The sequence below is a fragment of the Truncatella angustata genome (genome assembly GCF_020726525.1).
Source record: "Truncatella angustata strain MPI-SDFR-AT-0073 chromosome Unknown BKA67scaffold_1, whole genome shotgun sequence".
Taxonomy (NCBI): domain Eukaryota; kingdom Fungi; phylum Ascomycota; class Sordariomycetes; order Amphisphaeriales; family Sporocadaceae; genus Truncatella; species Truncatella angustata.
The window spans coordinates 8,004,560-8,032,095 of record NW_025763381.1 but is presented as its reverse complement, the minus strand read 5'-3'; the positions used below and the strand labels follow the sequence as shown (position 1 = coordinate 8,032,095).

The 27,536-nt window shown below is 48.9% G+C and overlaps 9 protein-coding genes across 9 annotated transcripts; 6 read left to right on the top strand and 3 right to left on the bottom strand.

The window, feature by feature from the left end:
- Window positions 1-4,471: 4,471 nt before the first annotated feature.
- On the top strand, window positions 4,472-5,557 carry BKA67DRAFT_531419 (uncharacterized protein; the record flags this gene model as incomplete). The annotated part of the gene is made up of 3 exons (XM_046099381.1): window positions 4,472-4,511; window positions 4,709-4,809; window positions 4,922-5,557. 3 exons carry the CDS (start codon window positions 4,472-4,474, stop codon window positions 5,555-5,557), a joined length of 777 nt encoding a protein of 258 aa, XP_045965497.1.
- Window positions 5,558-5,733: 176 nt separating this feature from the next.
- BKA67DRAFT_550972 (uncharacterized protein) lies at window positions 5,734-7,620 on the bottom strand. Its single transcript, XM_046101703.1, has 3 exons — window positions 6,700-7,620; window positions 6,298-6,636; window positions 5,734-6,132 (listed from the first exon to the last, which is right to left on the bottom strand). The coding sequence occupies exons 1-3, from the start codon at window positions 7,484-7,486 to the stop codon at window positions 6,107-6,109; spliced, it is 1,152 nt and encodes a 383-aa protein (XP_045965496.1). The 5' UTR covers window positions 7,487-7,620; the 3' UTR covers window positions 5,734-6,106.
- A 198-nt stretch (window positions 7,621-7,818) lies between these two features.
- Window positions 7,819-9,661, bottom strand: BKA67DRAFT_550970 (glycoside hydrolase family 18 protein). The gene has a single exon (XM_046101702.1). It carries the CDS (start codon window positions 9,350-9,352, stop codon window positions 8,285-8,287), a length of 1,068 nt encoding a protein of 355 aa, XP_045965495.1. The 5' UTR covers window positions 9,353-9,661; the 3' UTR covers window positions 7,819-8,284.
- Window positions 9,662-10,249: 588 nt separating this feature from the next.
- Window positions 10,250-11,804, bottom strand: BKA67DRAFT_654482 (uncharacterized protein; the record flags this gene model as incomplete). The annotated part of the gene is made up of 2 exons (XM_046106571.1): window positions 10,250-11,152; window positions 11,211-11,804. 2 exons carry the CDS (start codon window positions 11,802-11,804, stop codon window positions 10,250-10,252), a joined length of 1,497 nt encoding a protein of 498 aa, XP_045965494.1.
- A 2,421-nt stretch (window positions 11,805-14,225) lies between these two features.
- On the top strand, window positions 14,226-15,955 carry BKA67DRAFT_499265 (chitin synthase-domain-containing protein; the record flags this gene model as incomplete). Its single annotated transcript, XM_046097071.1, has 3 exons — window positions 14,226-14,296; window positions 14,348-15,630; window positions 15,690-15,955. Coding segments are annotated over 3 exons (1,620 nt in total), but the record flags the coding sequence as incomplete, so codon positions are not given.
- A 1,850-nt stretch (window positions 15,956-17,805) lies between these two features.
- On the top strand, window positions 17,806-20,322 carry BKA67DRAFT_550965 (general substrate transporter). The gene is made up of 4 exons (XM_046101701.1): window positions 17,806-18,582; window positions 18,635-19,342; window positions 19,438-19,605; window positions 19,659-20,322. Exons 1-4 carry the CDS (start codon window positions 18,195-18,197, stop codon window positions 20,072-20,074), a joined length of 1,680 nt encoding a protein of 559 aa, XP_045965492.1. The 5' UTR covers window positions 17,806-18,194; the 3' UTR covers window positions 20,075-20,322.
- BKA67DRAFT_550963 (thioesterase-like superfamily-domain-containing protein) lies at window positions 20,323-21,547 on the top strand. The gene is made up of 2 exons (XM_046101700.1): window positions 20,323-20,590; window positions 20,638-21,547. The coding sequence occupies exons 1-2, from the start codon at window positions 20,500-20,502 to the stop codon at window positions 21,489-21,491; spliced, it is 945 nt and encodes a 314-aa protein (XP_045965491.1). The 5' UTR covers window positions 20,323-20,499; the 3' UTR covers window positions 21,492-21,547.
- Window positions 21,548-22,095: 548 nt separating this feature from the next.
- BKA67DRAFT_590342 (major facilitator superfamily domain-containing protein) lies at window positions 22,096-23,649 on the top strand (the record flags this gene model as incomplete). Its single annotated transcript, XM_046104579.1, has 3 exons — window positions 22,096-22,453; window positions 22,508-23,018; window positions 23,070-23,649. The coding sequence occupies 3 exons, from the start codon at window positions 22,096-22,098 to the stop codon at window positions 23,647-23,649; spliced, it is 1,449 nt and encodes a 482-aa protein (XP_045965490.1).
- A 722-nt stretch (window positions 23,650-24,371) lies between these two features.
- Window positions 24,372-26,193, top strand: BKA67DRAFT_511563 (major facilitator superfamily domain-containing protein; the record flags this gene model as incomplete). Its single annotated transcript, XM_046097408.1, has 3 exons — window positions 24,372-24,555; window positions 24,606-25,135; window positions 25,186-26,193. 3 exons carry the CDS (start codon window positions 24,372-24,374, stop codon window positions 26,191-26,193), a joined length of 1,722 nt encoding a protein of 573 aa, XP_045965489.1.
- Window positions 26,194-27,536: the final 1,343 nt, after the last annotated feature.

The following is a 27,536-nucleotide window of genomic DNA, read 5'->3' as shown; positions in this document are numbered from 1 at the left end:
GGCAGGTGAAATAAGGTTCTGTAGCCGAGTGTGGTTTTGGTTCTTTTGGAACTTACCGATTGAACGAAGCAATAGTTAGAATTCGAAGGCGCAGAGGCAGATGCAGATGCAGATGCAGACGCAGTGCTGGATAGAAAGGATCGTGATAGGTGTCACGGTAGCTGAATGAATGCGCAGTGAATGCACGATAGGCCCCCGACGACGATGGGAAGGAAAAAGGAAAAAGGGTGGCCCAGATGGATGATGGATGGGAAAATCAAATGTGACAGGACGCCAGTCTAAGTCTGTCTCCTGAAGTGGAAAGGGAGGAGAATTGATGGCGAAGGCGACGCAAAGAGATGAATGGATTGGATGGTGGCCGGTGGGACACTGGAAATGGAGAACAAGTTCGGTACTGTGCCAGAGGCTACCTACTTGGTACTGCGTGGGACTAAGCCAATTGGAGCTGCTTCAGCCTGTCGCTCACTGTAATCCAACAAAGTACAGCAGCAAAGTAGCACCAGCAGGGGAGGGCTTAGGGGGGAAAAGAAAGACAGAAGGGAAGAAAAAAAAATACACAAAAAAGGGTGCCAAAAGATGGGCCAGGGGGGATGGCCGCCGCTGCTGCAAAGGCGGGTCTGGGTCCTTGCGCTTTTCCTGACCTTGTCCTGGCTTGCCTGGCACCAGAGAACTCGAAAGAGGAGACGCCAGAGCATCAATTGGTGAATCGGGATCCAGCATCCAGCCTGTCGCAGCCGGGGGCATTCCATAATGTCAGGGGCACTAGCCTCCAAGCGGAAAGGACTCCTGTATTCTCTAACAAGTGCCCGGATTTGCTTTCATTAGCAGGCGTGGCAAGCGAGGCAAGCCTGTCCTAGCGACTGCATCGTGAGCATCACAGGTGGAGGACTATGCTATGAGCCCCATTGTTGGTTAATGAGCATCTTGTGATGGCTCGCCGCCGCGCCTCAAGCTTCTTGACTCGTCGCCAGTCTAGAAGCACGCTTCCACGCCCATGGAAATTCCCATTCGCGCCACCACTCTTCCCATAGGTACTGTAGTCATGGTCATTTCCTATCCTCAGTCTTACAGTATCCAGCCCGACTATCCATCCTCTAGCTTCCTGCTAGCTGGCAAAGTAATAGGCACCACCATCATCTCCAACAAATCCTGTGCTGCCGGAGGGTCGCATCGGCGTTGTCGCATCTCCATTCCATTCCATAGTACCATGCTGCCCTTTTGGCGGCCTTGGAAGTGCGCGGCTATTGCTTCGCCCGGATAAGGTTGAACTCGTGCATGCAGCATTCGGCCGTTGATCCTTGTTTAGATATACATGAGTCGTCCGAGGAACCATCGGCTCGGTATAGTGAACGCGCAACTAACTGGTCCTATTTGGGTTGCCATGACGGTAATAAGTCACTGCTATAGTGGTGGGCTTTGACACGGCGTATCCGTCTCGCATGCTCCTCGTCCTCGTCCTCGTCCTGATTATAGAAGCACACTATCTTCACCTGGGTAATATGACATAAGATTGGTCCGTGTGCATCACACTGTGCATCATCTCCATCCCCCATGCTCATTTCGCAAATGAGCACCCCAGATCCGTCCACTATTGATTTCGTCTCCAAGGAATATACCTACAGTAAACAAGCAGCACACGATCTTCGGTTACCATGCTCTGCTACAGTACATAGATCAACATATAAACTCAGGGCGCGCGCAACTTTCAGAGTCCAAGTAGCCATCACCAGCATTCCTAACCGGGATTGCCGATCCACTGATTTGCACCGTGACGCGCATCTGCAACCAGCTTGCAGCAAATTTCCAGTTGCAGTGCCGAACGAATTGCAAGCAAGAAGCCAGGCAATCTATGTACTTGTTGCTTGCTCGGACCCTGCCGGTCGCACTCATTTCAAGCCAGGGTCTATAAATATGACACCGCAGCTCAACACTCCAGGCCTTTCTTCCTGCGGCACACAGCGCTTGTGGAGATAATATTGATCGATGGCTGGGTATGATCGTCTTACCTACGCAGTTGTCGTCTGACAGTCTGAGACACTCTCCAGCAGCTGCTTTTAACACTACATACTGCTCACATGTGCCATGACCCGAACTGCATGGTGATCAGTAAGCTTCCGTGATCTTCACAACTTACTATTTGTTCTTCCGACTTGCAAGGCATGAACCTTGACTCGTCACCTAGCCTTTGATCACCATCCTGTTTCTAGACTTGATGCGCTCCACTCCAGTCCGTGCGACACGGGATTGCGCCAAAGATCGACAGAGACATTCGTAATAATAAGCAACGCTTCTTGACATTTGGTTGCTTATAACAGCCATACTACTTGACATTTTTGGTTGTCTTTCTGCAGTCAGCTTTGAAATGTTATGTATGTAAGTGATTAGCGGGTGTGGCTGGGAGCAGTGCTGACTCGCCCTGCTTTGCAGTCTGTTCATCCGATGGATGAGAACTAATCCTTCTTTTACGGGGTTGCCTAGGCTTTTCCTGAGCGCCAATTTTCCAGTTCGAGCTGGCAAGCCGCTAGATGAGAGACGCTTTGAGCTTGGTGATTTGCACCCAAAAACCAACCGTTTTAAACAGCTCTAAGGTTAAGTCTCTGGTCGTTAACTTCAATCTTTTAACTTTTCAAGTTGGCATATAGCTTCGAGGACCGATCCGTTCCAAACATAGGGAAGATGGTACATCAACTCGACATCTGAAACATCTTCCAGATTAGCCGGATAGTATCCATATGCAGACTACAACTTTCCAACCCCACCACTGGTGGTGAAATCCATGCCCACCTTTCATGATCTGCATCCCATGAAGCAGAAAATACTCCGTGCCCCTGGCGCTATTCCGAAATGGTCTTATAGCGTGTGTATTCTTTCACAGAAAAGGCCAGTTTAGGTATTTTGCTTAACATCGTCAGGGCTAGGGTATCCTTTCTCGATGCAATAATTCTGTCGTTATTGATACGATTACCTGGCAGGCACAGGACGCGACAAGGGAATTGAAACGAGTTCTTGAGGATATGCCTCCTTGAACCGTTCTAGAAGCCTGCACAGAACCTTCTGGGGTGGTCTGATTAACGTTCAAGGTGCCTTGACCATTAACTTTCATTCCTTTATTCCAATGTACATCTCGTCCCTCGCGCCATTTGTGTACTGTAATTACTGAGGCTTTCCCGCATTAGCTTGAACTCGAACATGCTCCATCGACTTGTAATGGGCCAGTAATTGAAGGTCAGATTGGTTCAGAAAGTAACCGGTCGGCCGGCATTCCACGTGGCAATCGGCACCATCTTTGATAGGCCACGGGCCGATGGGCTCAATTGTACTGAGCACATAGTCGAGCATTCTTCTGCGCAGTCTCCTGGTTTTCAACGCTGTCAACCATGTTGGATTTACATGGAGGACTCATGTTCACCCAAGGCTCAGTACCTTGCCAATATCCAGTCCTGTCTACTGGGTTCTCTGGTAGCACGTTTCAACCTGCTCCCAAAAGATCCATTACCACAGCAAAGCCACAGCGAGCCACGGCAGTTGTGATGACTCCACAAGAGTTTGTAATAGAAGTTCAAGCGACGTCAGACTGGGCAGCGTGCTGCTGGACCCTTGGACGAGCATTCATGGATGGCCCTAATTGGAAAGCGCTTCCAGAAGCCCATACAGAAACACCCCTGTACTCACGATGCTGTCGCCTTCTTTTCAATGAAGCTGCAGGTTACCGGGCATACTCGAACATGGGCGGCAACGCGTATACGTCCAGATGCAACCCTCTGCCGCTCTTGCACCGCAAGCGAATTTTTAGCATGCCTTCATTTAAGGAGGGAACTCCCGTTCTGTATGACTCAAGGTCTAGAAGAAGGCGGCAACTCGCATCAAACTCCCTCAGGACCAGCACAAAGAGGAGACCCCCGCTATGCAGTTCGCCGATTAGGGTTCCAAGACACGTGTAGAATAAGCTTACCCTAGTATATGCTACGATGCGAGTTCGTGACTGAAGATGCGGCATACTGGTTTCCCAAGAAAGGTATCACATTCAGCCCCCAGCCTGGAGTTTTCACCTCCAGCACGGTTCGTTGAACGGAATAAGACTCATTTACGGGAGGCATCTAGATTGATTGATCTAACTTGGTCAGGTTAGACGTATATCGGATCTAGTCTACTGTCTATCTAGGTTACTCAAATCTTGACAATTTGGCGCATGATCATAGTACAGCTCAATTGCCTTGTTGTGCAGTCCACCGCACCTCTCAGCCTCCAATAAACCAGGGAGAAGGGAGGGCCAGACCGTCGCAGCTCCCGAAGCACGTACCCAAGTATGCATTGGCGGCCTGCAGAATCCAGTTCAAGTATCAGCCGCTTGCAACTGCACATTATTCGTGCCCCTTTGTGTTTCGCAAGAATAATTGCGGTACAATCATTACTACGTCAGCCGATTCCTTAGGTCTGTTAGCCGCCTGCAGTTCGTTGGACAATCCCAATTATGTCGCAGGCTATCCCACTGACGCGTCTCGGCGGAAAAGGTACGCGTTGTTAAAAGTTGACGTCTCCATTTCAGACGAAACCCCCCCAAAAATCACAAGAGCCGGCCAATGCATCATGAACCCCACAACGTAGCTTTCATGCATCCGGTGTTTGTGTGTATCATGCGCCGGTGTTGCAGACGATGTGATGATGAATAGATGAAGGAACTCAACTAACAAAGAACCATCACTTGTAGCCTTCAACCACAGCGCCGGCAATGATGCCGAGGCTGAATACGACCGTCTTCGCGACCTTGCGCGCGAGGAGGCCAAGAAGCGCAATGCGTGTTTTGATCGGGTATGTGTTCTCATAACCAGCCAGGCCTGTCACGCCCACTCTATCTCGCGTTTCATGGCCTCGGACACACTTCTGAAGGACACTGGGCGCTGACAAGAATGCTTCCCGGCAGTCCCACCAAGCCTATGAGCGCGGCGACGGCGCCGAGGCCAAGGAGCTGAGCAACGAGGGCAAGCGGCACGCGGCCAAGATGGACGAGTACAACAAGCAGGCCTCGGACTTCATCTTCCGCGAGAACAACGCCACCGGCCGCGTCGCCGACGACACCATCGACCTGCACGGGCAGTTCGTCGAGGAGGCCGAGGACATCCTCGAGCAGCGCATCCGCTACGCCCAGCAGCACGGCCAGACGCACCTGCACGTCATCGTCGGCAAGGGCAACCACTCCACCAACCACGTCCAGAAGATCAAGCCAAGGGTCGAGCAGGTCTGCCAGGAGCTGGGCCTCCAGTATGCGACTGAGGAGAACGCCGGGAGAATGTATATCAACCTGCAGGGCGGCGAGGCCGTCATGCCGCCTGCGCAGCAGGGTGGCTACCCGCATGGCGGCGGCCACCAGCAGCAACAGCAGCATGGAGGCCAGCAACAACACCATGGCGGACAGAGCCAGTACCCTGGTGGGCAACAGCAACAACATGGTGGCCAGCAGCACCAGCAACAGCAACAGCAACAAGGTGGTGATATGGCTGAAAAGATCGTCACGACATTGCTCAAGAAGCTGGAGAAGGCTTGCTGTGTCGTCATGTAGAAAGCCTTGGGTTCTACCATGTTTGGTTAATATTTGGATGTACGGCTGGAAGGAGATTATAATGACCTGCTACGGTATATGGGTAATACGGAAGACAAAGCTATCAGGCATGTCTCAAGATAACGCCTGTATGATGCAGTAATACCAAATGAGAGTTTTAAGTACTGGAGTAATTGAATTCCAGTTTCAAAGGCGACTCGTCGCCTACTACAAAATGATCTGCTCTGCTCACATGTTCCCAAACACATCATAGAGTGCTGAAAAACATCGCCGCCGCCGTCCACACCGTATGATATAATCTCAGCCATGCTCCCTCTAACCATGTAGAAAGTGCTCGGTTCCTCTCGTCTGCCTCAAGAATCAACTGGCCATAAATCACCTGGAACTATGACGACAGGACCATGAGACAACATGCGTCGAAGGACTAGCCTCAATATTGTTACTATTAACATTGAAATTGACGATTTTGCCATATCACATGAGCATTCGCTTTTTAACTCCAGTTCACGCTGGCCTACCCAAGAAAGACTAGCGAGGACCTCCTGCGCCTTACTGGGCAGTATCAGGGTCTTCCACTAGAGGTCCGGTGTCAGTGGGACTGAAGTGATATTTCACTGATGAGAAAAGGGGATTAATTCTATGCTCCCAAAACACTCCAGAGAGACAATGATAGAGCTTACAGCATAAGCTGGGAAAGAGGGGGGGGGGAGGGGGGCTAGAGGCAGGCAGGGATTACTTACTGATGGCTTCCGGGGGTGGCGGATGGCCTTGGCTTTGTGCTTGCGCTTGAGCCTGTGCGTGTTCTTGTGCCTGCTCTTCATGGACAATTTCCTCGTAGGCAACAACTTGGAAAGCCAGCTGCTTGGCCGCAGCTTCGATCATAAGCATATGGCGTGTTCTCTTGTCAGCTGCTCTGATATCTGCCATGGCCCGTTCGATGGTGTACTTGACAACGGGATCAGCTGAAGCAGGCCCAGATACGTAATTGAAGCCACCGAGGGCGGCAGATGGTATGGCCAAATTGTTGAACGAGCCGTCTCCTATCACAGCCCCAGGATGAGCTGCTGGGTTGCGGGTTTCTGAATTGTCTTGGTTAGCAAGCAACCAAATAAAAAAACCCGTGCTTCCGAGGGGTCCCTTACCATGGAATGAGCATCTAGCACCTGATGCGTTGAACCAGCAGTTGGCACAACTGCCACACATTTGGCCGTCGACAATGACACATGTAGTCCATGGGCCGTGACCCTTGTGGCAATTCTTGCAAGGAACGGGGGCAGACTCGCCAGCAATGTGGGCAAACAAAGCCTCAACGTTGCTACGTCTTTGCAAGTTTAGTTGCTGCTCTGGGCGTCTTTGCTGGGCTAAGCGCATGCCTGGCTCGCGAGCAAGTCTCTTGGCCAAGGCGCTTTCGACGATGACGTTGTGGTAGCCAGACTGGATGGCGAGGCTCTCGGTGGTGTGAGGGGCCTCTTCTGCTCCATCATGCTGAGTCATCTCGAAGTCTGGTTGTTCGTGGGGGCTGACTCCCATGGGGTTCGCGCCGCTGCTAGCCAGAATGCTGGCTGCCGTGCTCAGGTCCAACTGCTGCTGGTGCTGCTGAGCGGCGGTATGCTGAGCAGCGACGGCGGCGGCTGCTGCGGCAGCTTCGGGATCAAAGTCATTGTGGTGATCATGTTCATGTTCATGCTCATGTTCATGCTCATGCTCATGCTCATGCTCATGGTGATGATGCTGTTGCTGGTCTATATCCTCGGGCTCCGGGCCTAGATCATGGTGCGCTTCGAGTTCAGGGTCCTGGTTCGGGACTGTGTCTTGAAGTCCGGGGCGTCCGCGAGCAGCGGGACGGCGAGGTGTCGCGGCGGGTTTGGTAACCTTGGAAGGCCGGCCTCGCGGAGGCTGGATGATGCCTCCTCTATTGGTCGTGGACATGGTCGAGTAGGCGATTGAGGTCGTCGTCGGCTGTCTGGCAGTTGGATGAAAACGCGCTGGAACTGATGCGAAGAATCAGCTGTCGGCAGCTGCAGCAGTGACAATTGTGCGAGGTTTTGGGGGGAGAGTTTTCTCTCGCCGTGGTTGAGGGAGCTGTGGATGACCTACTAGATAAACACGCTAGGGAAAACGCGCTAGGTTATTGGAGATTATGCATGTACCGTGTGCGTGTACCATGTACCGATTCGTCAACGTGTCCATGCTTTTGCTTGCATCCATCCTTCCTGGCTCCGTCTCTGCCCCCGTTCTATTTCCTCCCCTCTGGACCGACTATGCAGACTTCCACAGTTGATCAAAGCAATATTATGCTCCCAAATTTTCTGAACGAGAAGCAATGATGCATGCACACGTTAATGACGCTAGTGACGCCAAGCTCTGTGCTAAAATACACACGCGATAGAACCCCAATTTCTGCAATTGCTCAGTGCTTCTACTTGCTCCATGTGCGCAAGAGGAACGGGAAGTTATGGTAAGCAACGGAAACAACTGGGCTGAAAGTCATACACTCCGAGACCGAGGATCGTACCCGATTACTTGTCACCTTCTATGCTAAGCTAGGCAGTGCCCGCAACACTAAACGTCCAGGCGGGCCAGTATTAGCTCTTCAAGGTCTGGCTTAATTGACACAGCCTCGTGGGTATAATAACCAGATATCAGTCTGCTACTGTTCTCAGAGATGATGGCATAGTTGAGCGGTGTCTATTGGTTTGCGTATGTCTCTCTTGGGGCTATGTTGATTCAAGTCGGGCGTGGTATATTGTGTAGTGCTCGATACCCAGTGCGTACCAAGCTGTCTGGTCCTTGAACGTCGCCAACGCCATGCCAGTAGAACAACCCGCCCAAACCCATCCGTTTGACATATTCGGCCTTTTTCTCCACGGTTTCTGGAACATCAAAGCTCGCGAAACCTTTGCCCCCAGGTGTTTTATCCACAAAACTTGCTGCTACAGAGTCATGGTCGACGGTAGCATATGCGACCCACTCGGGCGGCATCTCGTTGTACTCCATCTCGTGCGCTCTCTTAAAAGGCTGGCCAACGCCGTGAGCACCCTCGAAGGTCCGGGTGTACACTGGAATTCCGATTACGAGCTTCCTGGCCGGAAAGCCGCGTGATAATATGTACTCGACGCCTCCGTGGCCGGAATTCCTTAACCGAGGATACACGCTCTCCAAGGGTCCTGGCGGAGGATATAGCTGGGCTTGATGGCCGCAGACGTCTGTCCACGGTCCATTGAAGTCATATACCATCAGGTTGAGGTAGTCGAGTAGCTGGCCGGCAACTGCAAGATTGATGTGCTGGAGACAATATTGTCTCGTAGGCAGCGCCGTGCTGATCTGGAACCAAGGTGATGGCAGTGCCCGGCGCAACTCCTGAAGCATAGCGATGTAGTTTGCTCCATCATGCGGCGTCTGCGGATGTTCCCAGTCGACATCCACCCCATCCACACCATATTTCTCGCAGAATTCTCGGCAGCTTTTGGCGAAAGTAATACGGGTATCTGGATTAGCTGCCATGACTGGAAACTCGGCACTCCCGCTGCCGCCGCCGATGGACATGAGTGTCTTCAGTCCTGGTACTCGAGTCTTGAGCTTGGCGAGAGCAGCCAGACATCCCTTTTCTCCATCGGCGACGATATGACAATCGGCATAGTCGTCCAGGAAGCGAAGTGTACCATCTTCGTTTACATGCACGAAAGCGTAAAAAATGTGTGAAATGGCATCCAGCTGGAGGGATGACGGGGCATGACCTTTGTATATACGCCAGCAGGGGTAGTATACGCCATTGACAAAATGAGGGCTGGCCATAGCTCTGTGCTAGGACAGGAACTTTGCACTGGTTCGTTGTTGCGGTAAATACTGAAGCTGTGGCTGTGATAAAACTTGTTAAGAGTATACTAGGTGGCACTTTGAGTATTAGGTAGTTGTTCCGGATCAGAACATTTGCATAAGATGTTGAGAAGGATAGTCCAGGTCTGGGTACAACCAGTGCTCAAGAAGGTTCTCAAGAAGACATCTAAAAAGAGAAAGACAATCTAGTACCAAGCAGGTTCATGTCAGAAAACCACCAGGGCAAGACTTCCGCACTGATTTGGTAGAAGGCGCGTCTGTCTCATGTGCTAACATGAACTGCAAATGGTCGAACATTTAGACTTTGAAGGTTCCACCGATGTCAATCAACACACTTCCCACAACTTCAGGTGCAAACCACTTCTACCAACCCGCGCTATAATAGCAGCACCTAGTATGTTTCACGAAAAGTATTGGCACGGTTGATGCCACCTGCGCTGCAGTCTCAAATGAAACCCAAATGCATGCACAGAGCGCAAGAGACGCATAAAAGGCAGCATGGTTGGGAGCGGATGGAAAGTCTGCCAGGTGCTTTGGCGAATGTTGCTCACGCATTCTAATGGCTATCGCAATGCCTAGCACTGGTTGCAACTGCTTTCGTACCAAGCGTGTGCAAATGGTATATTTCCTATTGTCTCCATTGAAGAATGACATTATTTGCTACAGTATGAATATTAAAATATGTAATGTGTGCACTTGCACAAATAGCTTCGCCTTAGCCGAATGGCCTGCGTCGTTGACCTTGGCTTTTAATTAAAGACATAACGCCTGTTCAAACCATTTGATTTCGCCTGGCCACGGCTAATTGCGACGGTACGATGCTCCATGAATTGGTACAGAATTGCGGATCCTCCATTACGCGCACCACATCTGGATCTTCGGTCCATCTAACTCCTGAAGAACGTCCAAGTCGGGGCCAACTTGCTTGATGGCGACGATAATCATGTCGAATGTCTCGAGCACCTCTTTGTTCCAGGACTCGTCGTCGAGGCGTGGGATAAGCGGTATGGCAGATTGTTCCACCAAAGGGTCAGCAAACATGACGTCGACGCGACCCGAGTCTGCAAGTGATTGAGCCAACTTTTGTCCAGGAGAGTTGCTCAAGACGCTCTGGCCTGGCTTGAAGCCTATACCGACGATAAGCACACGAGCTCGTGACGTAGAGCTTCTACGGCTTGTCACTTCAATGGCCATGTCTTTGTTCTCGAGGGCAGCGTTGTGTACGGTTTGGGCACAATACATGTCCATACAAGAATCGACATGATGAATTGCCGGTCGCATCTGTTCTTCCCTGCCATCAATATTGCCGAGAAGTTCAAGGGCTTTCTGGCCAATCTCCACCGGTCTTTGCCACATTTTCTCTGTGCAAGCTTCCAATAAAGGAAAATCGCTGTTGGAGAGGAGGTAATAAGGGTTGACTGGTATACAATGCCCTCCTACGCCCAAACTTGGCGTGTAAGGCATATAACCAAACGGTTTGGTTGCTGCAGCCCGGCAGACTTCGTAGGGGTCGATGCCATGGGGGGCACAAGCATCAGCCATTTCATTTGCGTATGCAATGCATACCATTCTCTGGCAGTTTTCGTAAAGTTTCATCATTTCCGCAACCTCTGGCTTGGAGACAGGGAAAATGGTGTCAAAGACGGGAGAGTACAGGCGAGTGATAGCTTCCAGTGATCCGGGAACAACGTCATCTAGGCCAGAGATGATCTTCGGTATTCTCTGCGCAGGTGGTTCGGTTCGGCCAGGATCAACCCTCTTCGGTGAAATTTAGTACTGCATACAAGCACACCGGGGGATGAGTAGAATTACTGACCTCAGGAGACATGCCTGCATAGAATCCCTTTTGCTTTGCTAGCGGCCCGACAAGTTGTCTGGTCATTCCCACAGCTACAGAGCTTTCCACGACAATGGTAGAACCGCGACGCGCATATCTGCCGATCGTCGTTAGAGCAAGCTGGATATAACTGGTGTTGATACTTTTGTCCTCCAGCAAGAGGGTTGGAACAGAGACTAGGAAATGGGTGGCTCTGGATAGGTCCTTGGGAGCGAGCGTGAAGGAAACGCGACTGTCTTCCTGATCATACACCTTTCTCAAAGACTCAACGCGCTCGGTGGAAACCTCGAATCCAAGCACACTGTAACGGCTTGAGAATCTTTTTATGAGATGTTCTCCGACGTAGCCACATCCGATGATAGCAACATGTGGCTCCTCTCCTGGGTCTACTGGAGGAAAACGTGAGACACTGAGGTGTTCAATATCAGATGCGCTGTCCTTGTGGACTCCAGCAGGAGGTGTACGTGGAGGCGAGGTCTGTTGTGTTGGCTTTGAGCCACTAAACAGATCAATCGAATGGCCGTGACGACCCAAGCTAGGCTGAGAAAATGATGTAGTTATTATTGGAGCCATGCTTATCAGATGGAAGATCGGACAGGTGTGAGCGAAAGAAATGGACGATCAATCCGATTTACTGGTACTACCACTGGCAAGGCAACGAACGTGTGTGGAAGAGATCGATAAGTAACCCGATACCAAGAGCACGAGCAAGTCCGAAGACGAATCAAAAGGATTTGGATGGGAAATTTCGCAATTCTATAATTTTGACTTTCAGTATAGTAGACGCAACCCGCGCCCAGGGACTTGTTGCTGTTCGCGAGCCCTGTACGGGTACCCATAATTTCGCGACGCCAATGTCCGAAATATGTCTTCCTTGGCCTGCATGCAGAGCCGTACATTGAAAGCAAACCAAAGGAGACCCCAGGGTTGTCCAAGGATACTGCAAAGGTTAAAGCGCTTTCACCCATCGTACAATTCGTTTCACTACTCTCCACAGAGAGCTTATAATATTGCTACTACTGTAAATCATTCGTTACTTTTTGCGAGGGCGAATCTTAAAACTAGTCTAACTGTAAACTGTATATGTCACAGATAATATTAGGTTATCTCGTTGCCTAGGGGCTTCTCGATAGTATTACGAGCATGGGGGCTGTTCCAGAACATCAACTTCCAGGAGCCAGCCCAACTAAGCAGAATACGGGAATGTCACAGCTCCTGTGTGATTGAACTATATACCGACCCTTATGTTTGGTAGCCAGGTTCCTGAAAGGTATTTGGTTTTAGCGAGGTAGTTTGACCTGGAGATTGGACACTCTATAAACAACTACTCCTGGTCGAATAGAAATATCCACAACATAAAACTACAGATATCATTATTTGTGTTACTGGAAGTCCTCAGAGCGGTGCTGGAAAAGCGACGTATTTCCACTACTAAATAATGACCGCACATCTTAAAACAACTATTTGCGTGACTGAGACGCGATTTCTTTCATGGCGGTCGTCTGCGTACGCGGGGGGTTCTTATGAATCCCAAATGGCATCGACTTGGATTAAAACTACGTATTATTAAGGTCTATCTGGGTAAATGATAAGTCCAACCGGTTGCTTTATTGTCAAAGCAATTGAACCTATTTATACATGGTGATAAATGTTATAGGATGGCTTTTGGGTGACAAAGATTTGTCCGCAAGTGTTTCAACATTTGCTATAATGCTGTCAGCGGGTGGTGATGGTGAGCGTAGACTCGAATGCAGTATACCTTCTCGCAAATGAGAGGGTTGAGAAAGGGTTAACACAACGGCGCCAATGCTGCAGGTCGACTGACACGGCCCAGGCCATATCATAGAGACGTTATTTCAGCTCTCAGTATGCTACTGGATAAACAATTATCACGCCCATCGACCTTACATCTCCGGTACAGACAGGTGTCAATTCCAAGTGCACATGCAGGCAGGTGGATCGCAAAATTGCTCAGCAACTGGGCTGCTCGCCTTTAAGTTTTCACTTAACGGGCTCTTCTGTGCATGTGCAGATCCTTGCCTTCGGTTGGAGTTTGTAAAACAAAATTTTACAATCACGATGTTTGATGGTGCGCAAGTTTGGGCATGCGCTCTAGTCTAGGCTCACTCCGTGCTCTCCGTCTCTGAATCCTGACATTGGTCTACTTAATGTCCCGTCAGCTTCCATAAGACTTCGAAATTTCTAGTATAGTGAAACACTTTTCACAGTGTCTGTCAATGGGTTCGTCTTAGAACAGCCGTGTATAAGTTATGCAACACGATGGCGATTTAGACAATTCGATCCTCCAAGAACCCTGAGTGCTATTCTCAGAAGAAGCCTCAATCAGGTAGTTCACTTTGGGGAGCACTAGTCTCGCAATATGGACTCAGAACGATGGTCGAGTGGCACTCCGCCTCCAGGCGTTGCAGATCCCTTTGGCGACCATGCCGTGCGACGCAGCATTTCTTCTAATTCGACAAGCGAACAATCTAATAGAACTTTACGTGGCCCCCAAACGGTGAGTCTAGCAAAATCAAAACCGTATAGTACTATCTAAATAGTGGTTAGATATCTCCAAAGCAGCATGGCCATGTTCAACAAAGTGACGCTTCACCGGTCTTGGAGCAATCCAAGAACTCCTCGAATAAGGGAAATACCACACCCTCAGAAGGATTGTTCCGTGATTTCCCAGCAGTGGCATCGTCGTCAAGACAACTGCTAGATGGGCATGAAGGCTCTTCTCGTGACAAACCACGGGAATCTTCCAAGCGCTCAAGTCGACAATCGGCCACCAGTGGCAAGGGCAAAGCTCCAGAGCGTATCTTGCAGGCGTCCTCTCAGATGCCAGCACCAGCTATAGCAGTAACGCGATCATTTACGTCTTCTCAAGAAATCACCAACGTCAAACAGAGTGGGCCGCCAACCCTAGGGGCACCTCCTCTTTTGCTGAACGAGAAAACTGCAGCGGAAGCTGTAGAGGCACTTGAGCCAAAGATCATCAAGCGAGGCCAACGTAAAGTCTTTTGGCAAAAGCAGTTCCTGACAGCGCTGGTTTTTTCTGCCAAGTAAGTACCCCGTCTTGAAGTGATCCATTAACATGGCTAACTCTTGCACAGCTTCATTTTGATATTCGCAAGTTGGTGGTGGCAGAAATACTACTACATCTACTTGCCGTTTATTTCGCTGCCTTTGGTGTTGAATTGCATCATGGTCTTCATGATCATTACTTACAGTATCAAGAATCTAGTCTTCAAACCGGAGCAAATTGTCCCCGCAACGCCAGAGACCATGGTTCTCGTAATGCCATGCTACAACGAGACCTTCGAAGAGTGCACACGATCTCTAGACTCACTCATAAGCCAAGTCAGAATTGACCAGCACAAGAAAGCCATCATGATTATTTGCGATGGAAAGGTTCGTGGTCCAGGCATGGAGAAAACCACTGCACAATACTTAATCGAGGACATCCTCATGGGCCACGGGACCGAACGCCGATCGATTCGCGCAGCTTACCGAGCTTGGGACGGCCAAACGATGGATATTGAATATGTCAAGGGTATTTACAAAGGAGTTCCATTCTTCTGTATCATCAAGCAGCAGAACCAAGGCAAGCGTGATAGTCTCATCGTCAGTAGATCATTCGTCTACAACTTCAATCGACGAGCTGAACGTCCCAAGGTTGTCTTCGCCCCAGTATTTTTTGAGGCAATGGCAAATTGGTTACACAATGAGGCTGAATTCGATATGGTTGATGTTATTATCGGCATGGACGCTGATACGGTCTTTGATAGAGACTGTATCTCCCACCTCGTGACAGAGAGCCATTACCCCAACACTGTTGGTGTTTGTGGGTACGTGGCAGTCGACTTTCTTTATGGTAACTGGAACCTGTGGTCCATTTATCAATCAGCAGAATATACTATTTCTCAGGCACTCCGACGTCTGCACCAGAGTTTGGTGACACACAAAGTCTCATGCCTGCCAGGTTGTTGTCAGCTTCTTAAGGTGTGCGAAGAGACATGCGGTGACAGAGTCCTTATTGACCTCTTTGGATATCACCCCAAGCCTCTTGACGGCATTATACGTCGTATTCGCGCTACTGCCTCGGAAGATCGCAACCACGTCTGTTTGATGTTGATGGAGAGTCCCAGAGCCCAGACACGGCAGGCGCTTCGGGCAAGAGCTTACACAGATGTACCACATGGGTTTAGGGTCTTTTTAAGTCAAAGACGACGCTGGACCCTTGGTGCCACCTCAAACGATTTAATGCTTTTCACCAAAGCTCACTTGTGGCATTTCAATTGGTGGGAAAGAATTGTAGCCTTTTCCAATGTTATTACATGGCTCCTAAATCCTTTCGTTATTGCCAGTCTGGGTTGCATGATATACGCCTTCATTCGTGAGTTATTGCCCTGGAAAGCCTAACGCCTTTCAAAGCTCATACTAAAATCTCGTCAGACATACCCTGGTGGATCATTGTGACATTCGCCTCGATTATGATCATCCCTCTCTTGTACTATGTCACCATGATCGCTTGGATGCCACGAAATCTCCTGGAGAGATGTCAGTTCATGTTAGGTCTATGTATCTTTACCCTCTGTGGCCCTTTTATCAACATTGGAGTCACAGTCTACGCCATTTGGAATATGGACAATTTTAGTTGGGGTAAGACAAGGACAGTCGTTGCCGTGACTGGCGAAGTCGAGGAGGCCAGTGCTGATGAAGAGCATTGGCGGATGGAAGACGCTGTAAGCAACAACGAGAATGATGTTGGACCTCAAGTTCCCGACGAGGAGAACCAGCTCTCGGCTCGGGCGGCCACGTCCTATATTGCCATGCTACACAGGCCCTTAGCTAGCGCTCCACGCAAAGTGCAAGCAGATGCACCCGAATTTGCTGCGCGTGCCGCTTCGCCTACACCTGTTCCTCCACCAGGCCTAGACGGCGATAATCGAGTCGATAGTTCACATAATGGTATCAGTGGTAATGGTCACGACAGCTTTCAATACCGACCCTTACGTGCAGCACGTCCTCACTCAATTGCGGTAGCCCAGGGATGTTCACGGCCACCTTTTGAATCTGGGCCATTTGAGATAAACAGAGGTCGCTATCGCAACCACAGTCCGAGATTTCGTCCGGAGGATTTCCGCACTCGCCATTAGGAGCAGGAGATTTCGACTTGCACAAAATTGCTGACATCAATGTTTCTTACTTGGAAAACACTGAGGTGAGGCTTGAGTTGCTGCCGCGGATTATCGGATTGAGTCTCTAGGTGTTACGGACTCCTTCAACCCTTCCGATGGTGTAACTGGTTCGCTTTTGATGGCGATATACCAAATCGATTCCTTCCCAATTATAGAAGAGTAGAGTAGTTGGGCAAGTGAAAAGTGCATGTTTTTTTTGTCGATGAGGTTCAAGACGATTGATTTTTCTTTTCTTTTTAATTTCTTTCATAATTCTTTTAAAACAAATTACAGATATAAACTTAGCGCAACTTCATCTGGACGAATAAGTAGGTCTATAACAATAACATCAACAATGATATTAAATCTGCTTTTTCGCACCAGTCAGTGTCGAGCCAACTTTGATGATGTAATGAAGGGGGCTGGGCTGGCTCCCTCCTTTCGAGAGCCATATTAGGTCAAGTAATAGCGCTTATGGCTGGGTAGTCGTCTATGTTTGTCTTAAGCTATGCTATTAACTTTATGCTTTTTGGCGGATTGTTAGATCGATCTTCACACCACAGTCACCTACGATGATAAATCCGTATTTTTACAAACTCAGACTAGTATCAACTTTATATGATTTATATATGATAATGAGTGCATGGGTTTTCGTTCTCAGAATCAGAAGTTTAGAAGTTGTATCATGCAGCCAGATAACCTCCTATACGTAAGCAAGAGACCTAGAAGTTCTCATGTATTAGTCGATTATACCCGTTCTTCGTTCGAATAACGAATTCTTCTCACTGGATCCATACTATTATTCTGACATTTCCCATGTCATAAGGCGTCAACACATCCATCTTAGAGCGTATTCACCAGAGAGCACTTGATGAGCTGTAGAACGCGCGTTTTTATATGAGTTCCTTTGTAAAAAGAAATAAAAACCCGTCCCATCGCTACAACCTATTTGCAACTCAATCGTAAAAACCAGTGGTCAGGAAGATGCCTTGAGACCACTATGAGTTGGCTCTTCTTGAAGGAGTGACTAAGGTTCCCAACAGTTCATAGTGCGACTTCAACACGCACCTGACAAATTATATGTGATCATAAATCCTAGACTGATGTCTGGGCCGGTGGCTTTGTTAGTGAGTGCTTGTTCAAGATATTGAACACCGCTACGTCTGTAACCGCAGCTGAGAAACTGTACCAAGGGTTTGGTCAGCTCCATGTATCTGTGTATACGACGTCTTTTCTATACATTTTCTTGAACGTCATCAGTGCTGCACCGTCGTGACGTCAGTGTCACTTTTTCACAACTAGTCTCGTGGTCACGATGGTGATGATGGGGACCCCACGACACCCCACATTCTTGCAGTGAGCCCCAACCTTCTAATAGCTTCATTGGCGCGCATCAGTCGATGATCAGCATTACGCTTCCCCAAGGGTTATTCAAGACAAGGCCTAAACGCCCCAGAACTCTCCCGCCAGCCAACCGGAAGCCACAGCATTCAGGCGGCTCTATTTTTCAACGGTCAAGCTGCAAGAATGGCAAAACGAAATGACTCGGAAACAAGGATTCCAGTCTAGGGGTCGGTCATATTGCCGAAGAATAATGGCGGTAGTGATACGGCGAATGCTCCGATGAGCTCGGCCCATGACGGGTGGTGTGATCAGCAACAAGTTTGCAGACTTTGAGCGAGACTATAAGACCTAGGAAAAGCCCCTCCCACTGAATACTTTCGTACTGGGCTTTCACTCCAGGTCTGATAGAAGTTTGTGGTATGAATATATCTGCAACATGGAACGACTTCCAGGTTTCAACGTAGCCAATGTGCTAGAGAAGCGATCGTTGTTGATCGCAATCAACTGCGTTGCAGCACTCTCCATTTTCTTTTTCGGCTATGACCAAGGCATGATGGGCGGTGTCAATAACGCCAAAAACTATATCGACTTGATGGGTTTCGGCTACGTCGACCCTGTTACGGAGGAGCCCATTGTCACGAACAGTCTTCTGCAAGGCGGCATCGTTTCCGTCTATTATCTAGGAACGCTATTCGGCTGTTTGCTGGGAGGGTGGGTCGGCGACAAGGTTGGTAGAATAAAAACGATTGCCATTGGGACAGTTTGGGCTATAATCGGGGCGTGCCTCCAGTGCTCAGCAATGAACCATAACTGGATGATTTGCGGTAATTGTACTCGTGACGAAGTAAAAGTGAACAATGGGCTGACAGCTTACAGCTCGAGCTATAAATGGTATCGGTACTGGTATTCTCAACGCCATTGTGCCTGTATGGGCTACCGAAACTGCTGAGCACACTTCCCGCGGACAGTTTATTGCTATCGAGTTTACGCTAAACATATTTGGTGTTGTTGTAGCTTACTGGTTAGAGTTTGGGTTGTCATACGTTGACAACGGCAATAGTGCTATTCGCTGGAGATTTCCGATTGCCTTTCAGATCATTCCTCTCTTGATCCTCTTGGGTGTGGTATGGTTCTTTCCCGAGTCACCGCGCTGGCTGGTGAAAGTTGGCCGCGACGAGGAGGCGAGATACATATTGCATCGTCTCCGAGGCTCTACCCACGAGGATGCCAAGCGTGCAGATCTCGAATATCAAGACATTCGCAATATTGTTCAGCTGGAGTCGAAGGAGTCCTCGAAGAATTCCTATTACCATATGCTGTTTGGTATCGGTTCTGGCGAGCTGCATACTGGACGACGTGTGCAACTTGTGATCTGGCTTCAGATCATTCAGGAATGGGTAGGAATTGCTGGCGTTACCATCTACGCGCCAACCATTTTTCGCATTGCCGGCTTCGATACAGTCAAGAGCCAATGGATCAGTGGGCTAAATAATATTTTCTACATGTTCGCGACACTCATTTGCGTGTTTACCCTTGATCGCATTGGTCGCCGATGGACGCTATACTGGGGCGCGGTTGGACAAGGTAATTTCTTCTTCTTTTCTCTCTATTTGACTGTCTTTTCGTGATAGATCACATGTGCAGCGTCACACTGGTGTACATCGCTAACGGGATACAAGGTATTGCCATGTTTTTAGCCGGAGGTTTCTCGCGCCTTGGGCAAGACGCGACCAGCGCCGGTGACCTCTCCAAGGCGAACTCATATGGTGCTGCTGCCGCGTCGTTTGTGTTCATTTTTACCTCAATCTTCGGCGCTACCTGGCTTACAGTACCATGGCTATATCCTGGTGAGTAGTTGCGGAATTCCATGAAGGTTCTCAAGCTAATAAATCGTCTACAGCCGAGATATTTCCTCTTTTTGTTCGCGCCAAGGGCAACGCGTGGGGAGTGGTAGGTTGGAGTATCGGTAACGGATGGCTTACACTATTATGCCCGGTCATGTTCAACGCCATTGGAGAAAAAACTCTGTACATTTTTGGCGCGTGCAATTTTGTCGCCATTCCTATTGTCTGGGCCCTATATCCCGAGAGCAACCAGCGAACACTCGAGGAGATGGACCTACTGTTTGCGGCGAAGACACCATGGGTCTGGGATGCCGAGAAGACCTTTGCGCGACTCAAGGCTGAACAACCCGATCTGGTTCATGCTGCGAAGAAAGGAGAAGGAGTCGTAGATCAGGAGAGTGGCTTACAGACGCATCATAGACGCGGAGATGTTTCTGTGCACGAAGAGAATCTGCATAAAGTGTCTTCTTAGACTTCGAGTATAACGGCGAAAACGAGTATAGTAAAAGGTTGCAATTTATCGAGGCAGACGCTGGAAAATTGACCATTCTTAGTGGCTTGAAATGCGCAATGCCGAAAACAACGGGCTCTTCCGATCCCTTCATTGGATATATATTTCTATAACAGGGTTGAAGTTGCCTTCGTACCTTTTAAGCGGGGTACAAATTATCGCCGGTCGGCAGCGTTGCGCAAAGTTGCCGAGGTTCACCAATTAGCGTCTCTTAGACTTGAACAAAATATATATGATATTCTTGCTGAAACTCTGAACTTTCTCATACAAGTGCCTGACCGGACCCCTATACCTTGCCCTTCTAGCAAAGACAAATCTATGCATACATCTAACGGCTAAGAAGATTGTTAAAGGCTGTACCACTTTAAATAAGCTCCGGTTAAGAAATGGCTTCTTTCTCGGAGATATTGAGAGTCGAGGCGATTGACTCGCATTCATATCAGGTGAACCTGAAGGACGAATGGGCTATTGGATCTGGTGAGAACTTTGTTGTTAGTACATATGACCCGCACTGACTTTTACAGTGCCTAACGGCGGTGTCGTGACGTCGGTTTTGCAATCGGTCGCTCGTAGACATTTCACCACTACTCTGAAAACACAAAACCAACCGGATTGCATCACACTTCACGTCGATTTCGTACAACGCACATCTGTCGGGCCTGCTGTCGTGAATGTCAAGGACCTCAAACTCGGCCGGCAAACTTCCACAGTGCAGTTGATACTCACACAGGAGGGACGAGATGAAATCATTGCCGTGCTCACGCATGCCAATATCGCACTTGAGTCGGGCTTGTCGCTGCCAACGGCTTGGACTCTCGATCCGGTTCCTCCCCCTGCTGACTTGGACGAGCTCGCTGAGAATGGAACAGACGGCACGTGGGACCAGTGGAAGTCGCCCCGGTCGGACTTCAGAAAGGCATCGTTGAATATGGATGTATACATCCCGAAAGGTGGAAGGGTGGGCAGAGGTATCATGGATCAGTGGATCAAGTTCAAGAACGGCGAAAATTTTACCAATACTTGCCTCGGCCTGCTAAGCGACATGTTTCCTCAGATGGTTGAATCGTACAGCGAAGACTGGGAAGCCATGAACAACGCTGGCATCTCACAGAAACAGTTGACACAGCACTGGTATCCAACGTTGGCGCTCAATTTGGATATCAAGAAGCTTTTACCCGACGGCGGCGCCAAATGGATTTTTGTCAGGATCCAGTCGAAACTCATCGCAAATGGAAGAAAAGATTTGGAAGTCATAATAATGGACGAACAGAAGGAAGTTGTGGCCTTGAGCCACCACGTGGCCATGATTCTGAGCTCTGCCAGAAACCTCGCAAAGAGGGGCGATGGCAAAAAGGATCAGATTTCGAGCAAATTATGAATGCAAAAATATTTTTATACGTAAAATGTATTAATTATAGAGACAACTAGTTAACACTTTCGTTGCAGACTTGTTTGAATGCCATTGAGAGTGTAAAAATGGAGCATGCCATCTCTGAGAAGATAGAGCTGGCGATACATTGGCAGACCATGTGGTGGAGCTAGTCTTGAGGTTTGCCAATGTCCTGAATATAAATCTTGGCATTGTATACTGTTGTATATCTAATGGAGAACTATAGAGGATCTTGGCAACTTTGGTCGGACTTAGGTTTTGAGCCTCCAAAAGCTAAAGGACATAACGATGAGCTAAACGCCGCTACTCTATCATCATTAGAATAAGTTTCTCGTCATTATTACCATCAGGTCGTACAGATAAGCCAATGCCCTGCCCTCTCATAGCCTATCATAGCAATCTTCTACCCACAATTCCTGGGTTGTGGTTCCCACTTGGCGCAGATACAGTGGGTAGATCGGTCCGAACGTCTACAATCCCGCGGAGGATAGTGGAAGCCAAGGAAATCTCTTTATCCAATATGAATATAATAGTTTTAGGCGAAGAAGGCAGTCGCTCTGCCAGCACATAGCGAAACTTGCCTGTACTCACGATGGCGGCCGTACAAACATTGCCTCCGCGGACGGCTCAAGAACCTCCGCAAGTCGAAAAGCCCGCACTTACAGTGACCGGTGCCGTCGATACTTCAGGGAAGTGTTTTGAGAATGGGTCGTCGGGGCGAAAGACCGGCAGTATTATGACCATTGTAGGAAGTGCGATAGCCAATTTCTCTGATGGCTACCAGCAGAACCTGGCTTCGTCCACAAACATAATTTTCAATCACATTATTGGTACACATGTCTACACATCCGCCATTCAGACGCGCATCTCAAACTCGTTATTAGTGGGCTCTGTGATCGGTATTGTGTTGTTCGGATACCTGGCGGATAAATTCAGTCGAAAAGGTGGAAGTAAGTGTATCGCCTCTGGGTTACTTCTGAACTTGAGCTGATTGAGTGACCCAGTGCTCGCCACGTCAGGATTGGTTGTTGTCGGTACTCTAATGTCGACATTGGCATTCCAGGTTTATAGCTCGCAGGGAGTAAATGCCATGCTTTGGTTTATGACGATTGCGCGCGGGACTGCTGGAATAGGTGTTGGAGGCGAGTATCCAACATCAGCTGCAGCCGCACTCGAAGGTTCGCAAGAGCATTTTGACTCTAGGCGCGGTCCTATTCAAGTGCTTATTTCAACTCTGCAAGCGACATCTGGTTCAGCTGTGTGCACATTCGTATACCTCATGGCTCTGGTTGGTAGCGGCAATGATTTGAAAGTCGCCTTTCATGCTATTTACTCCATCGCCATTTTTCTACCTTTGTTCGTGGTCGTCATTAGATGGCGAATGCAAGATGGCATGCTTTTTACTCGGAGCAATTTCAAGGAACGGGCAATTCCCTGGACTCTACTCCTTAGACAATACTTTTGGCGTATTATTGGGACATCGGCTGCGTTCTTCCTTTACGATTTCGTGAACTTGTGAGTACTCCGGTACTGTCCACTAAGAGATCCGAACTAACAAGTATATAGTCCAAACTCGATTATGTCATCAGTCATCATAAACTCGTTGGTCCCCGGCAAGAACGTCCGGCACGTCGCTTTATGGCAACTTTATCTGGCCCTAATGCCCATTCCTGGTGTGGTCATTGGAGCATGGCTAGTGAACAAGATTGGTCGCCGCTGGACGGGTATCGTTGGCTTGATGGGAGGCTATGTGATTATTGGCTTCATCATTGGCGGTTGCTACGACAAGCTCACGCAGGATGCACTTCCTGCCTTTGTTGTTCTTTACGGTCTACTACAAGCATTCGGACATCTCGGACCAGGAGCCACAATTGGCTTGATCTCGTGTGAAGCATTCCCTACCGCTGCACGAGGTATGGGTTATGGTATCGCGGCAGGGTTCGGAAAAGCAGGAGCTGCAATTGGCACTCAGGTGTTCACACCGATCAGAGCTGCGGCTGGCCCAGCTTCGACGTTCTACGTAGCTGGAGGTGTTGGCATACTCACTTCAGCCATTTATTATTTCCTTCCTGAGGGGAATAAGACCGATCTTGAGCGGGCCGATGAGGAATTCGAGCGTCTCCTGGAACGCAGAAGCAATGATTAATATTGCTTAGGAATAGTATGCGATATGGCCGATGTATAGAACTAAGATGTCGAGTTTCGATCAATTGAAGATATGCTACAAGAAAACTTGAACGCAGTTGAAATGTCATTCATTGAAAAAGCAGCATGTTTGCTTTGTGCACACTGCACCAAGAAAGTTATTTAGTCAAGACTAACAGGTTTTTGGTGAGACTGATGGTATTTCTCCGACTCATGATTTGCTCGTAAGTTGTAGGAGGACGGACAATTCAAAGGGTCAATTTTTGAAAGATTACCTCTGTTATGTATAGTTTAGACTACTGCAAGTAAATCGAGTCAACCAGATCGAACTCCTGGTTGTCTGAAATCATATGTCGGCTCAATGACCCCCCGAAATTGCGGTTGATGTTAGCCGTTCGTTAAGCGGAACGGTGCCGGTGCTGTGGGTTTCGTCCTCGGCTACGGCTTTTGCACGGGAATCAGTAGTTGCCGAAGCTCATAAACGCGAGATTAAGCACCAAAAGAGTATAGACCGTTGAAAGACTGGGGGTTTTCCCCGTTTAGTCAAGTTGACAGTTTCGGAATTGAGCTCAACACCGGCTTGAGTCACAGGTGGATATGTCCCCATTCCCCTCGGATTCCCCGGTGACCCCAGGTTTTGCGCGTTAGCAACGGGCACTTTCCATCTCAGGATGCTCCAGTGCAGACTATTGACCAAGAAGCTGCCGTCCCACATCCGCCGAAATGAGTGATAAGGCAGAAGAGAAGGGTGGTTCACGCCGATCGACCTCGTCTTCGACAGCACAGGAAGAATATCAAAGATACTCCCACGAAGCCGGTGAGCTGCACGGTGAGCCAGACTCAAACCACGAAGATGTTGAAAAAGCAGTTCCGGGCCATGAGTTCGACATGGAAATGCAGAACGTAGGTCTGCAGCAAAACGCCAAGTTACGACGAACCGTAGGATAACTAACACAGACCAGGCTCACAGAGTAGAGACACGCGCTTCAGTTCGAAGTAAGGCTTCTCGTGTTCTCAGCATTGTCAGCCGCCGTAGTAGGACAAATAGAGATGGCATTCGCTACGAGCTGCTTCCGGTCACGGATCTCAACGAAGGCGTAGTTGGATGGGAAGGGCAGGACGATCCAGACATGCCATTGAACTTTCCCATGTGGAAGAAATGGCTGCTGGTTGGTTTGTTGGCCGCAATCACTCTTCTGACACCGTTTGCTTCTTCGATTCTCTCACCTGGAATTTCGAAATTAATGGAAGATTTTGGCGAGGAGAATTCCATTGTTGGTTCCATGACAGTCAGTATCTACCTGCTTGGGTATGTTGTAGGCCCACTCTTTCTGGCCCCTCTGTCAGAAATATATGGACGGAAACCTATCCTAGGCGCTGCCAACGTGTTCTTCTGTGTATGGCAGATAGGGTGTGCCTTGGCACCTAATATCACCACACTCATTATTTGCCGCTTTTTTACTGGCCTCGGTGGTGCCGGCTGCCTAGTAAGTTCAACCACAAATCCTAGACTGGCAACTTGCTAACTATCACAAAGACTCTCGGAGGCGGTGTCATCGGTGATATGTTCCAGCCAGATCGACGAGGATTTGCCATGGGCATCTGGACACTTGGTCCGCTGTTTGGACCTACCATCGGACCCTTGATCGGCGGGTTTGTCGCTGACTCTATTGGCTGGCGATGGGACTTCTGGATTGTCCTTATCCTTGCTGTCATCATCACGGCCTTGATAGAGGTTTTGAACAAGGAAACAAGTCACAAGAAATTGATCGAACGAAAGACAGCTCGACTTCAGAAAGAGCTCGGCCGAGATGATTTGCGGAGTTGCTACGAAACCAGCAATCAGCACCAACACAGTGCAACAAGGACCATGCTCAATGGCCTTGTACGGCCACTGAAGTTACTGTTTTTGTCACCCCTGGTCTTCTTCATCTCCATGTATATTGCTTTCGTCTATGGTGTCCTTTACCTCCTCTTTACAACCATTCCCACTGTCTTTGAGGAGACGTATGGTTTCGAGGTCAAGCTGACAGGCCTGGTGTATCTGGCTCTGGGTGTTGGTAATCTCTTCGGCTGGACCCTCGTGACGCTTTACTCAGATAAGTCTGTTGTGCGCCTCGCGCAGGCCAATGGAGGCGTTTTCGAGCCCGAGATGAGACTGAACATTAGTATGTACTTCAGCGTGTTCCTTCCCATAACGTTGTTCTGGTACGGATGGTGCGCATACTACAAAGCACACTGGGCGGCAACTATCGTTTCGTTGATACCGTACGGCTTTGGTGTCGTGGGTGTTTTCCTGCCCCTTACTACTTATATTGTTGACAGTTATCCCATGTATGCCGCTTCGGCTATCGCTGCCAGCACTGTACTAAGAAGTCTTGTGGGTGCATTGCTTCCCTTAGCAGGACCACCAATGTATGAGTCGCTGGGTCTGGGATGGGGAAATTCACTGCTTGGATTTATTTGCGTGGCGATGATCCCGACGCCAATGTTGTTCTACAAATTCGGGCTGAAGCTGAGGAAGGCTCAGCGCTTCACACTGTAAAGCTACTTGTATGAATAATCAGTGCAGTACATTGTTACAATACTAGAGCCGATAAACGTGAAACATTGCTGCAGTCCTCTGTCTAGGCTTGTCAATAATTCATTCGTTGTAAAATTTTACTAGCGGATATGTGCTGTCCTATTGGATATGTCAACAAGGAGAACCCCGTGTCCGTTTCCCACAATGGTAGTACTTGATGCAATTCGACTCAATCTAGCGTCATAATAACAAGCTCTTGAGTGAGGAAGCACTTGAGGCAACTATAAACCACCGTCGGACTAAAATAGGTGAGATGAACAAACGGCTCGTGATGGAGCATATTAGGAGGCAGAAGACTACAAGTCTAATGATGAATATAGGTGGTCTGAGGCGACGTATTGCCTGCGCTGTCTTCAAAATTATGATCGGGGCGCTACCTATAGAAACTGCGCATTCTCACATTCAAACCTTGCAAGTTGAAACTCGGAAAGTCCTTGTCTTCGACCGTACGCACTCATAGGAGAATATTATGGTAAATGACTTGGATCTTTCCAGCTCCTGTGTCAATATGCCAAATCTTCTACCATGACTCAACCTCAACAAGCGGTACCAAGACCCAAAACAGCTTTCCGCCTCTACCGGAGCTCATTTTTAAATAATCGAGTGCCAGACCGCAAGGTGTTCGTAAACTCATGAAACACCCCCGCAGCTTCACTGCGTTTGGTTTTGAGCCTTTGGGTGTAACAAAATGCGACGTGGCTAAAATCGGGATTGCTTTCATTCCACCACATGATTTAGATAAAACTTAAAGGTCCAGTCCAAATCAAGCACTGAGAAATACTATCAAACAACATGAAATATGTATTCGATGCATCCGTATCACTGGGAGAGAACGCACCTCATTTGTCCCTTCAAGTTGATCGAGCACCACCAAGAACCAATGGAAAATGGTAAGCAAATCGCAACATATCATTACGTGTATACTAAGGCCTTTAACAAACCAGCGCCCAGAGAACTGTACCCGTTCATCGCAAGCTTAAATCCTGGGAGTGACTTGTCTCCTTACACTGCAAGGAGCTTATCTGAGCGATTTGGACATTACAAGCCGACTGCTGCTGGATTCAGAAAAGGTGGTCATTATGGCTGTGTCTGTCTACATAACTTCCAAGTGCTAGAACATGTGGCCGATATGTTCAGTGACAGCTAGAAGATGCTGCGAGGACACGGAACGTTTTCATAGATTATGCTAATGGCGTCAGTCATGCCAAGTCTCAGCGGAAGTGCTAGAGAACTGAAGGCTACAGCTCGAGCCAGAAATGGGCTCCAAACGACGAATACGGGCCTAGAAATGGGGGTTGGCGATA